Source organism: Myodes glareolus, chromosome 4 (genome assembly GCF_982192425.1).
Source record: "Myodes glareolus chromosome 4, mMyoGla1.1, whole genome shotgun sequence".
NCBI lineage: Eukaryota > Metazoa > Chordata > Mammalia > Rodentia > Cricetidae > Myodes > Myodes glareolus.
This window is the reverse complement of record NC_142029.1, coordinates 105214291-105227236: the sequence shown is the minus strand read 5'-3', so window position 1 is coordinate 105227236 and position 12946 is coordinate 105214291. Positions and strand designations below refer to the sequence as shown.

General features: G+C 49.6%; 1 protein-coding gene across 2 annotated transcripts in view; it reads right to left on the bottom strand.

The window, feature by feature from the left end:
• Positions 1 to 2337: 2337 nt before the first annotated feature.
• Positions 2338 to 12946, bottom strand: part of Dnmt1 (DNA methyltransferase 1) — a 47886-nt gene continuing 37277 nt past the window's right edge. For both annotated transcript variants that reach the window (XM_048446431.3, XM_048446432.3), the window contains exons 28-39: positions 12007 to 12225; positions 10476 to 10668; positions 8429 to 8513; positions 8050 to 8178; positions 7664 to 7946; positions 7382 to 7523; positions 5706 to 5872; positions 5278 to 5455; positions 4258 to 4453; positions 3598 to 3881; positions 2875 to 2965; positions 2338 to 2659 (exon numbers count right to left, since the gene is read on the bottom strand). In XM_048446431.3, coding sequence (XP_048302388.2) covers positions 2625 to 2659; positions 2875 to 2965; positions 3598 to 3881; positions 4258 to 4453; positions 5278 to 5455; positions 5706 to 5872; positions 7382 to 7523; positions 7664 to 7946; positions 8050 to 8178; positions 8429 to 8513; positions 10476 to 10668; positions 12007 to 12225 — 2002 coding nt within the window. In that variant the 3' untranslated portion in view covers positions 2338 to 2624. The remainder of the gene's footprint in view (positions 2660 to 2874; positions 2966 to 3597; positions 3882 to 4257; positions 4454 to 5277; positions 5456 to 5705; positions 5873 to 7381; positions 7524 to 7663; positions 7947 to 8049; positions 8179 to 8428; positions 8514 to 10475; positions 10669 to 12006; positions 12226 to 12946) is intronic.

Here is a 12946-nt window from a genome sequence, read left to right as displayed (position 1 = left end):
TGGTTGCCCTACATATACTTCCTGCCTGGCTACCAGACAATCGAGTTTTATTAAACCAATACAAGTGACAAGTCTTTACCATTGTCCCACAGAAGAGGTGTGTCAGTGGGGATGGGCTTTGATGTTTCAAAATGTCACTCCAGGCCCAGAGTTTCTCTGCCTCCTGCTTGTGGATCAAATGTTAAGTTCTCAGCTACCATTCCAGCACCATGCTTGCCTGCTGCCCTGCCATGATGATCAGACTCTGAAACTGAAAACAAGCCCCCGCTTAAGAGTTCTGTAAGTGGCTTTGGTCATGATGTCGTCACCTTGTTAATAGGAAAGAAAGACATGGGGCTACATAGTAAGATACTCAATAATAAAACAAAAACCTCTGTTCTGGGGTAAGATAATTCAGTGGTTGAGTGCTTGATGTACAAGCCTGCCAACTGAGTCCCTAGAGTCAACACACACAAGTTCCACCAGAGTGTACTTCTCAAAATTGTTGAGGGTTTCTCTGTGTAGCCCTAGCTGTCCCGGCACTCACTCTAAAGACCAAGTTGGTCTTGAACTCAGATGTGCCTGCCTCTGCCTCCTGAATGCTGGGATTAAAGGTATGCACCACCACCACCCAGTTTAGAAAAATTTAGAGCTGGAAATTTGGATCGGTTGGTAGTGTGCTTGCCCACCATGGGTTCTATCCCCAGTGTCCTGTAAGTTAGAGGTGTTAGTGCAAGCAGGATCAAAGTCAATCCAAGCTATGTGACACTGTCAAACTCAGCACTATCTAGCACTGTTCTGATCAGGGATCCTAGACTTCTGGTTTCTGTTCCTGGAAACAAAATCTGAACTTGAGCTCTGAAGGGAAGAATGTTCGGTGGTTCAGCCACGCAGCCCACCTGCATGCCTGAGCTAGGCCAGTATGTGTGGAAGTGACAGCTTGTATTGTCCATTACAAGAAAGCAACATGGAGGTGACCCTTGCAACTTCACTTTCAAGGGAAAACGGCCCATGGTGTTGTTGAAAGACAGTAACTGCTCCTTAGGGGCCAAGAGGCTTTGGTTTCTATTTACACAGTTACCCCACCTCCAATTATCTTAGCCGGGTGTGGTGGCACAGCTACAAACACAGGGTTTGAGGAAGGTGAGGCAGGACTGAGCTCCAAACTAGCCTAGGCAACTTAGTGAGGCCTGAAGATTACTGCTAGATTTAGTACAGTACACCAGCACTATTGGAAGGCAGAGGCAGAAGGAGTGTCACAATTACTATGCCAGTCAGAGCTACACAGTAAACATAGTGGTCAGACATGGTTACAAAATACATCAAAAAGAAAGAAAAAGGTATGCCTAGTGACTCGGAGTTTCCGCAGACATTTCTGAGCCAGATGAGAAGGGCCTACAGGATACTCTCAGAAGTTCAGGTCATACCTGATTGCTCCTGAGGCGTTGAGTCACTTTGCCCCTTGGCCTTGGCACATTTGTGACTCATGAAGTGAATAGTAAACTGACAAACACACTTGCATTTTATAGTTGACATTTCCTAAGGATAAACTGAAGATCTGTTCTGTAGAATCAGTACATCAAGTCAGACCACCCAGGCAGGTCTTAAGCCAACTGGAGCTCTGCATAAGGGCAGACAGGTAGGGCTCGGAGGGCAGTTCAGCTGTGGTTCCTCTCACCTGGCACCCATCCAGGTATAATGTCCTCATGATCACAGGACGGCTGTGCATTACCAGACACCACAGTCAACAGTCAACTCCAAAACAAAAGGGATAAAGTAGGCATGGAGATAGGCAAAAATCAATTTTTTTAAAAGATTTATTTATTACATATACAGTGTTCTGCCTGCATGTATGTATGCCTGCACATCAGAAGAGCACAAGATCTCACTATGGATGGCTGTGAGCCACCATGTGGTTGAGGGGAACCGAATTCAGAACCTCTGAAGAGCAACCAGTACTCTTAACCTGAGCCATCTCTCCAGCCCCCAAGACCATTTTCTTTTTCTTTTTCAAATTTTTTATGATTTATTTATCTTTTTATTTTATGTGCATTGGTGTGAAGGTGTCAGGTCCCCTGGAACTGGATTTTCAGACAGTTGTGAGCTGCCATGTGGGTGCTGGGAATTGAACCTGGGTCCTCTGGAAGAGCAGTCAGTGCTCTTAACCGCTGAGCCATTTCTCCAGCCCCAAGACCATTTTCTTAAGAGGCTTTCTGGAAAGCCTTATTAGAAAGTTCCCTTTGCCTCTCACTGTCCAAAACTGAGTCACAGAAATGCATCCCGAGAGGTAGATATGCATCTCCATGTATGCCTTCAAGCCAGCGGTCGGTGGGGAAGCAGTGAGAGAAACCACCTGGGTGCTTTATAGAAGCGCTTTATTTGAAGAAATATTACAACATATAAAAACTACATCAAGTCTTGTTTGCCACCTGCACAGTGACAGATCTGATAGAATACAGAATTAAAAACCAAAAAACTTTAAAATCCAGAATGCACAAAGTACTGCACGGCTTGGTCACAAAGCAAACCTCACACAAACAGCTTAGTGTCAGCCATGGCCACAGACACTGTGCACAACATTTCAAATGCTGGGGCTCAACAGGTTAAAAACATCAGTGCATATGGGGCTCTGGGCGAGAGCAGGACTATTCCGTCTTGGCAGTCTCCTTTGTAACTGCAGCTGGAGAGAGGAAAGCAGAAGTTACCCTGAGCACACAGTGGCATGCAAGCTCACGGCTGGAGAACTTGCAGCAGCTGACAACGGCACCGAGACCCTGGTGGCTGCTGACCATGTCAGTCAGCCCTCGCTTCCACTGCTCTGTCCTCACGTGGAGCCGGGGCTGTGCCCAAGTCCCAGGGCCTAGCGCTAGCTGCCCATGAGGAAAGTGCACATACCTGAGGCGATCTCCTGAGCTCTGGCCAACATACAGAGCTTTATCTCAAGGCCAATGGCTTTGGCCAGTGGTGGTGGCACGGCGTTACCCACCTGTGGAAAGAAAGAGGCAACACCAGATTGTCATTGGATGTCACTAGTTGCCTGCCTCAGCTCTGACCAAGGCAGGACGGTGACCTGGACATTAGGGACTCAGTCTACTCAAGTGGCACAGGCCTTCCATTGTGATGCCCTCAGACCCACAGTCCACTAACAGGGAGTTTTTTGCTTGTTTGTTTACTGTTTCAAGACTGGGTCTCTCTAAACAGACCAAGCTGGCTGGGAACTCAGATCAATCTGCTTCTGCCTCTCCAGTGCTGGGATTAAAGGTGTGAGCCACCACACCTAGCCGACAGTAAGCTTTTAAAAGGCTTTAGGAAAATCTGGAAGCAAAACACAGAGCCACCCAAGCCCACTTTGATTCCCACTAAAAGCCAAACAAGGGCCTGAGGGGGCATGGGGCTGGTCTGCATGGAGCCCAGGCCAGGCCAGTATCTCTGATGTGCCTCTTTCTTTCAATAGTAGTTCCTAACTAGGGATAGCCAGCCTGGGAATGACATTTGTGCTATTGTGTTGCTGCTGATGACCCATACTCTCAGTGACACAGCCGGACTCACAAGCCCTGGGCCCCACTCCCTACATGAGAGCTGAGGCCTCTTGGCAACAAGCTCTTGTGCTGGGCTAACCTGCCGGTGTCTGTCCAGGATGTTGCCGAAGAACCGGTAGGTGTCCGGAAAGCCCTGGGAGCGGGCACACTCCCGCACGCTCACCACCCGGTGCTGTTCTGGGTGGAGCACACGGCCCTGCTTGCCCATTGGCTCAGGATTGGTGACAGTGGTGCTGAAGAAGCCATCCCACTCCAGGCGCCCATAGAGGCCGGCCCAGTGGTTGTGCCGGTTCCCAGTGTGCGGCAGGCACCAGGGGATGAGGGTGTTGAACTGCCTGGCCGCGGGGTCGCAGGACTTGCCAGCTGCAACAGAATACTGTGCTATAGCCAGGGCTGGTGCCAGGTCACAGGGAGACTCAGATTCTCTGGGGCACTTACCTCTGTGCAAAGGGGCTTCCGGGGGCTGGGGGAGCTCAGATGGCTGCCTAATCCAGGCACAGAACATTTGGTACCCCTTTGCTAAGGCACAACTGTTTAACCCCACCCTGGCACCCATTTAGTAGCACCCAGGCATGGCCAGGGCCTCTGGGTAACAAGCAGATGTGTCAAGTGGGGACTGCTAGGGAGCCCTAGGAAGCCACCCTGCTAAGCGGCCAGACCACACCACACTGTAGTCATGGAATCCACGTTTGTGGGAGACAATGAGTGAAAGTGGGATGACTTAAGCCTGGGGTCCCACCTTCCACACAGGAACAGACCCCACGCATTGCACCAGTGCTGCTGCGGCCATTCTTCTTGTCATGGAAGGTGTAGCGCAGCTTCTTGGTCGTGGTGCCATCTGTCAGCAGCACTTCTATATTGGGCAGGTCACGCCAATCCGATCCTGGGAACAGTGGAATGTTCCGCATGCGGGCAGCCACCAATGGGCTCATGTCCTAGAACACAGGGAGTCCCAGCTGAAATCCAGGTCAGCAAGCACAAAAGGGAACCAGAGGCTCAGATCCTATCAGGAGGAGACAGCGACCCAGCCCTAGCTGTAGAATGGAGCCAAGGGCATGCCTAGAGGGACATCTGAGAAAGATGCACAGGACAAGGGTCCAGTGTGAGGTCAGCCAGGGAAGCACACAAAAGGTGCGGTCCAGTGTATTAGTTCATAGGGAAAAGCGATTAGCAGGTGTATTAGGGGAGGTACTTGGATGCTTGCTGCTCCCGTGCCACCTGAAGATAACACTACTGCCCACGGGAGTGGGAGACCTGAGATGTTGAGCCTGCAGGCCTGTGGAGGTGCGAGCAAGCTCAGAGAGAAGTCGGGCCAGGCAAGACCCAAGGAAGCACCAGACTCAGGGTGGTGTGGAAGGTTCATATATGTTTTATGCAATTTTACTATGCTAAAGTTAAAACCTTCCTTTTTACTTAAACAGAAAAGGGGAGGTGATGTGGGAGTCCCTTCTGTGTGCTGTGATTACCATTAATGAATAAAGAAACTGCTTTGGACCTGTAGCAGGGCAGAATTTAGGTAGGCGGAGAAGACAGAAATAAATGCTGGGAAGAAGGGCAGAATCAGAGAGAAGCCATGGAATCGCAGGAGACAGATGCTGGGAACTTTACCCAGTAAGCCACAGCCACATGGCAATATATAGATTAATAGAAATGAGTTAGCCAATAAGAAGCTAGAGCTAATGGGCCAAGCAGTTGATTTAATTAGTAGTTTGTGTGATTATTTTGGGTTTAAGATAGCTGGGCGGCTAGGAACCGCTACCTTGCAGATATGATCCCTGAGGATGGGCTGGTAGTGTGTGCCCCGCAGCTGCCTCTGGAACCAGGACTGTGGCTCTCCATTGTAGGAAATCTCAGGTGCCGAGGCTCCATTCTGGATCTCAGGGAGGTCGGACATGGTATCCCGCACCGTGATGGTTCGGAAGGGGCCGGAGGTCAACCTGGAGCAGAGGGTGCCCTCTTAGGTATCATGCAGGCAGTCTCTGCTGGATTTTAGGATGTGAGGGGCAGCTGTAGTATGTGCTCTACTCAAGCCAGCTGCCTGCAACAAGGCAGAACTTGAGGCTGGAATGGCATAGACTTGCAATAGCATTGAGCTTCCAGATAGAGCCTGGCACAAACTTCAGTGACCCAGGAATCATGACCCACTGCCACTGTCCCCGCACTTGGTGTGCTGAGTTCAGCTCCTACCTGGTGATGTTGCTAACAAACTTCTTGTCATCCACCACAACACTCAGCTGGCAAGCACGGGGTGCAAACACATGCAGAGGCTCTGGAAACAGAGGCAGCTTCTCTCCTGGGGCTGCAGCCAAGATGATGGCCCTTCTCCGCGTCTGAGCCACACCATACTGTCCAGCCTTTAAGAGGGAAATGGAGACAGGTGGCATCAGGCAGTGTCTGCCTAGCTGGTCTCCATGCTGAGAACCAGGACTGGGAAGCAGGTAATACATCTGCAACTCATCAAGTCGACACTGCAACTGACCAACAAGAGTGGCACTTGGGCCACACCATTTGCAAAATTCCCAATTTGGTTAAATGGTCACCAATCCTTAAGACTACAATAATTTGAATTTCCAGAATTTGTAAGCTCCCTGCCACCCCAATTCTGTCAAGCCCAGCCCCCCAAAATATTAATCCACCACCTGTGTTTTTGTCTCTCCCCTCTTCTCACAGCAACTCGTGGGTTTGAAGGGGATGGAAAGACCTCTGGGTGACCAGCTGGAAAGCCCCAACCCCAAGTTTGCACTGGATTCTCGGAATCTCAGCTTCTGCTGCGGGGCCACTTTACCTTTCACTGACCTTACATCTGCGCAGTTATTGTCACTGACAGCCCCTTAGGGAACACTGCAGAAGTGGTAAAGGCAACGGGAAGCCGGGTGCCCCCACTCCCTGACAGTCACAGGCCTGCTGGCGAGCAGGTCTAGCTATAGGCAAGGGGTAGGAATGCAGCACTTGCCCCATGCGGGCTCTTGTGACTTCAGCACCCATTGGATGCTTGAGTTTGGAATCAAGGTTTCATGTAGCCCAGGCTGGCCACAAACTTGCTATGTAGACAAAGATGACATCTTAGAAGTCCTGATCCTACACCTACTCACTGCCTACTTGTTGGGATGACAGGTATGTGCGACCATATTTGGGCTAGTGGTGATGGGAAAGAAACCCAGGCTTACTGAAGGTTACTAAGTGCGCTACCAACCGGGCCCCAACCAACCCTGTTCACTTTTGGCAAATGTGCAGTTACCAATGTGTCACTTGTGAGTACACTACACTTAGTGACAGCCCAGCTCTTAATCTTGAGACACTGGCCTTGAACCCATGATCTTCTGCTTCAGCCTTTTAAAACTGGATGACAGGCCTGTGCCACCATACCTGGTTACCCCAGGGTTTTTTCTTCTTATAAGACAGGGGTTGTTCTTAGGCTGGGCAGTAGTGGCACACACCTTTAATCCCAGCACTCAGGAGGCAGAGGCAGGCGGATCTCTGTGAGTTCAAGGCCAGCCTGGTCTACAAGAGCTAGTTCCAGAACAGGCTCCAAAGCTACAGAAAAACCCTGTCTTGGGGGGAGGGGGGCAGAGAAGGTAGGGTTTCTTTGCAGCTCTAGCTGTGCTAGAAATCGCTCTGTAAAACTCGGATTTACCTACCTGCCTCTAGTGATGGGATTGAAGGCAGGCAACACCACACTGGCTGACCCTATACCTTTTCTGTCTGAGCTGAGCTGCCTCTATCCTCACCAACACACTAGTGATCACGCAGCCCTCTGCTACCCACAGCAGGCCTAAACACTCTCCCGGTTACTGATGGGGGGCAGTCCAGGTGACTGCACACAGGAGGCCACTTCTGTCCTCTGCCTGCTGTGTAATGCCCACCTGCAGCACACCAAAGGTGCACTGGTAGCCCATGCGGACCAGGCAGCGCAGTGTGAGCTTCAGCACCATGGAGCGCTTGAAGGACACAAAGTTCCTGACATTCTCCAACAGGAAGAATCGTGGCCGGTAGTAGTCGCAGTAGCTGTGGGGCAGAAAGGACAAAGGTCACAGTCTCTCACAGACCCTAGGCATCTCCCATCAGAGAGGGGCTCCCTCCCACAAAGTTGCATCTAGCCGAGAGTTGCCCCAGACAGCAAATGACAGAGGGCTGTCCGTGCTTACCTGAGGAAGGAGACTACCAGGGAGTTTTTGAACTTGGAGTAAGTACGGGAGTTGAAACGGTTCATGCCGCTGAAACCTTGGCACGGTGGTCCACCACATAGCATCTCCACATCGCCCTTCTGCGGCAGCCTCTGGCCCAGCGAGTTGGTCACCTTGCCAGACATGACCAACTTAAGCAGCACATTGCAGTCCTCTGTGAACACCGTGGAGCCAGGGTTGTTCAGCCGAAATGCCTGGGCTGCTGGGTCCCACATCTCAATGGCCCACAGTGTCTCAGAGATGCCTGGGAGACAGAGCAGAGTCTGTTTTCATTTGCTCAGACACGTCATAGGCGCCTTACCTCACTTCCCCAGAGGCAGGTCAGTGTCAGCACAACCAGCACCCACCTGCTTGGTGGAATCCTTCTGACAACCCTCCACAGCCAGAAAACACATCCAGAGTCCGCAGCTTGGGCAACTCGATGGCTGTCTCGGGCTCTCTGGGCTCGGACACCTGACTCTTTGCCTTCCCTTTCCCTGAAGGAGAAACAGGCTATCAGCTGTGAGAAGGGCCCACCAGAAGGCTCTCCTCAGAGGCTTTTTTCAGGAGACCTTGTCTTTGTGACTTAAGAGCAGCCTCTTGGGAGACCTTCCCGACTCAGCCTCCCAAACATGGGCAGAATTTGAGAGGTTGAGGCAGAAACTTCAGGGTTCCGGGCTAGCTTGGACAACGTGCAACCTTGTCTCATGAAAACCATACACATAGGGGAGTAACAGATGGACACACCTTTCCCCTTCCCTTTCCCTTTATTCCCAGGGTTGCGGGCGTGGTTTGGAGGGTCTTCAAAGCTTTTGCTCTTTGCATTGTAGGCCTGCACAGAGACGAGTCATATTAGTTAAGGAACACACGGACCCCCCAACAGCTTAAGAACTTGATCTGACAATCTTACTCCCTAGGAGGACCACAACCAATCAGTCACCAACAAAATCTGATCTTATTATTGAAAAGAGACAAGACTGCAGCCAGCTGGTCATGGTGCTGACGCTGAGGTCACTCCACACTACAGAGAGGCTGTCTAAAATCACTTCTATTAATCTTCTCATGGTCTGCACCAACATCTGCTACTTAAAGCACCCAGAGCATACATTCAAAGGAAAGGGAGGGCATTATGGGAGCCTGCTGTCCTATGTCACATAAACTTGCACACACAGAAAAATGGACACTTAACACAACATTGAAGAGTACTCCAGGTACTCAAATGGGTCTAGTACAAGAGGGTCTTGGATCCTTTCTCAAAACCATGGCCACTACCTGGTCACAAGAGACAGAGACAGAGTGTACTCTTCCCAAAGAAGGGGACCTTCCCAACACATACCAAGACCCAGGTATGGTTGGTAGAGGCCTTCAAAACAGTCCCTCAGATGAATTTTAATGTTAGTAAAATGTTACACTCTCAATTTTTACTCTTAAATCTAGAACAGCCAGGGCTACATAGAGAAATTCTATCTCAAAAACAAAACAAAAACAAAGCTAGGTAGTAGTGGTGCACGCCTTTAATCTCAGCAGTCGGGAGATAGAGGCAGGTGGCGCTGTTGTGAGTTCGAGGCCAGCCTGGTCTACATAGCGAGTTCCAGGATGGTCAGGACTATTATATACAAAAATCTTGTCTTGGAAAACAAAAACAAAAACCCCAAACCAAACCCAGAAAAGCAAAAGCTAAGCAATGAACTCCAGAACCACCTGCTATCACAGGCCTGTGTCATGTGCCGACATGGCATGCAGCTCTGTTAAGTAATGTGCCCTATGCCTTGGGCATCCACCACCAATCTCCTTCTTAACACCCAATCCTGCCTCCCAACCCAGGGCTTTGTGCATGTTAGGCAAGAGTTCTACTGGATCAAGCCATATCTCCAGCTGTCTTGTTTTCTTTCTGGTGTGGGAGAATTGTCTGTATTCTGCCAATCATATTTTAATAGAACGCTGATTGGCCAGGCAGGCAGTATAGGCAGGAAAGCCAGACAGGAAGTAGGGGTGGAGCAAAGAGACTGCAGGAAGCTCCCTCTGCCATTCCTGCACAGACCACCGAAGAGGCAGCATGTAACTTGCCCAGCTGAGAAAGGTACTGAGCCATGTGGCTAATGTAGATAAGGATAATGGGGTAACATAAGTTATAAGAGCTAATAAGTAGCCTGACCTAATGGGCCAATCAGTTTATAACCTAATGTAGACTCCGTGTGATTTTTCTTGGAGACTTGCTGGCTGTGGGGTACTGGGCGGGACAGAAACCCCAACAAACAGGCCCTGTCATGTTACATCTTTCAAAGTCAAAATCCTACTCCTAAGGTTCTACAGAGAATTCAGGTGGTGGTGGCACATGCCTTTATCCCAGCACTTTAATCCCAGTGAGTTAGAGGCAGGTGGGTTTCTAAGTTCGAGGCCAGCCCTGCCTACAGAGCCAGTTCAGGAATACACAGAGAAATCCTATCTTGAAAAACCAAAAGACTATACAGGTTGGGCAGGGCGGGTACCACAAGCCTTTAATTCCAGCAGCTGGAAGGAAAAGGCAGGTGGATCTGTCAGTTCAAGGTCAGTTTGGTCTACATATCAAGTTTCAGGGCTACATAAATATATAGCTAGACCCTATCTCAAAACAAACAAAAAGCAAACCCACTGCACATCAGTTGCTTCCTTAGTCTACCTTGTATTTCCTTTCCTAAGAAAAATCCGGGACCAAGTCTAGCTCTATCTAGCCTATTACTGAGCTCTACCCCAGACTGAGCTGCTTTCTTGGGCACCCCACTCTCGCACATTTGCCCCTGAAGTCTGGCTCCACCTCAAGGAAGTAGAAGCGGTCAGGGCCCCCCTGTGAGTAATCCTGGATGCTTTCAAGCAGGTCTTCCCCGTACTCCACAGTACAGCGGCCTTGCACATCACTGAAGTCTACCACAGCTTCCTCGTCACTCCAGTACAGCAGGTTGATGTCTGAATGGTAGGTTGCTGAGGTGGATTTGTGGGTGTTCTCAGGCCTGTAAAGTGGACACCAGGTTAAGTATTACTTTACCACTAGTTTATAATCACAGGTCAAAGCACCCTCATCTGCAATGCCCGGAACCAGCAATTGGGGAGTTGAGTGCGACAACAGGGATCTTGTCAGTCTTGTATACCTCAAGGCCTTTATTTTTTGAGACAGTGCTTCCCAGGCTGACCTTCAACTCAGTGATCTTCCTGCCACAACACCTCAAGTGCTGGGACTACTACCAATCCAGTCTCCACAGGACATCTTAGCATTTTTTAAAATGATTCATTCATTCTTATTCAGTGTGGACGGGTGCTCTGCTGGCTTGTATGTCAGTGCAACAGGTGAGTACAGTGCCCATGGAGGCCAGAAGGGGGCATCGAGTACCGTGGAACTGGAGTTAGACAATTTTGAGCCACCATGTATAAGTGCTGGGAATTAAACTTATTAAATCTGAAGCACTGAGCCATCTCTCCAGCTCTTACATGGCATTAAGTAACACTTGAGGTAGGCCCGTAAGAAAGGTCAGCTATATAATTTAAGTACTTTGGTTTGGGTATGCTCAACCTATAAACAGCATCATGGATCACACATCCCAGTTCCATCAGCATGGTGACCACCACCCTTACTTGGACCCAACCCCACAGCAGGAATGGAATTCCTAGGAACCAGATCAAGGATGCTCTGCTTCATCCTGCCCATCAACGCTGAGTGCCCCATTCTTTTCTAACCACGTTGATCATTACAAAGACTCCAGAAAAAATCAGGTGTAGTAACAGGTGCCTATTATCCTAGTACTTGGGATGCTGATACAGGGGAATCTCAAGTTCTATGTATGCTGGTAAAACAAGCACATACAGGTCATCTGGGCCAGTTTTCTTTCACCGTAGCCCCCTTTCTACTGCCTGGTTGAAACCGATCTTCAAACAAAAAAGCCATACTTTCCTGAGTGCATGCACAAGTACATAAAGTGTATGTGGAGAGTTTAGTTAAGCCAAGGGCTGGAAAAACCAACAAACAAAGAAACAAAGAAACAAAACAAAACAAAACACAACCAGTAAAGAAGGTGCAGAACAGAGGGACTGAGAGTGGTGGAGACCAAACAGGAGACTGGTTTGGGCAAAGCACCCAGACAAACCAGGACACACTCTCTGCCACTCTGCAGCTTTTGGTACTTGCAGCCCACAGTACCCCACATGCTAGACACAGGCTCCCAACTTAGCCACACCTACATGCACCCCAAGGCCACAAGTATGCAATACACCCATGCCCCCAGGATAACTAGAAGCAGCCTTCACCAGCTGAGCCTTCTTGGAAGGGCCTCCCAGCAGGCAGAACCCACACCGACCTGTAGAACTTGTTGAGCCTGATCTTGATGTCTGCTTCATTGGCCTTGCCATTCTTCTTGCCACAATGAATTGCTTTGATTCGGCCAATGCGATAGGGCTCAGGAGCATCCAGGTTGCTTCCTTTGATGTAGTCAGAATACTTGCGGTAATGCTCAGGGTACAGGTTCTCATCCACAGGTTCCTTCTTTGAACGTTTCAAGGGGCTAGCCAGCTTGATGCTGCAGAGAGGAATGAAGGATATAACTGAGTTCGAGGCTTAAGAGTCCAGACGACAGGTTGGAGTGAGCCGATTCCTCATCATGAGCTGGTATAGTCTAGTACCATTAATAAAAGATATTTCAAATGAAATCTGTTTAAAATACCGCTCATCTCCCAAATCTCAGGGGGCTGTGGCTACACGTGCTTGTCATCCCAGGATTTGGGAGACAAACTGACTGAAACAGGAGGCTCAGGAGTTCCAGGTAAGCTTGAGCTACCAATTAAATTTTAGGTACCTCCCAGCCATGTGGCACCATGTACTTACTGACTGGTATGTGACAAGGTCTGGTCAGCAAACACAAGTTGAAATGGTATAGGAAGGGACATTGTACTAGGGGAAACAGCAGCTTCTAAGACGGCACAGTTACCATCTCCCCAGGTGTCAGTCAAAAGCACAACCACTGTGTTCTGAGAAGCCCTGGGACTTGAGGACTCACTGTGGCATGATGTCACTTCCCTGACTACGGAGTATCAACGCACATGTGATGTGAAGGATGGAGTCTTGAGAAAGCTTGAATTTGGCCCACCTCATAGCAAAGCTACTCTACCCACAAGGACACAGGAGGTGATCTTCCAAGGTGGCTCCCACTCTGGCTAGCAGTTGACTTTTGAGTCCTAGAGGCACCCCTGAGTGCTTAAGTGTGGCCTAATTGGTGTGCTTCTAGGTGGTAGGTGACACCA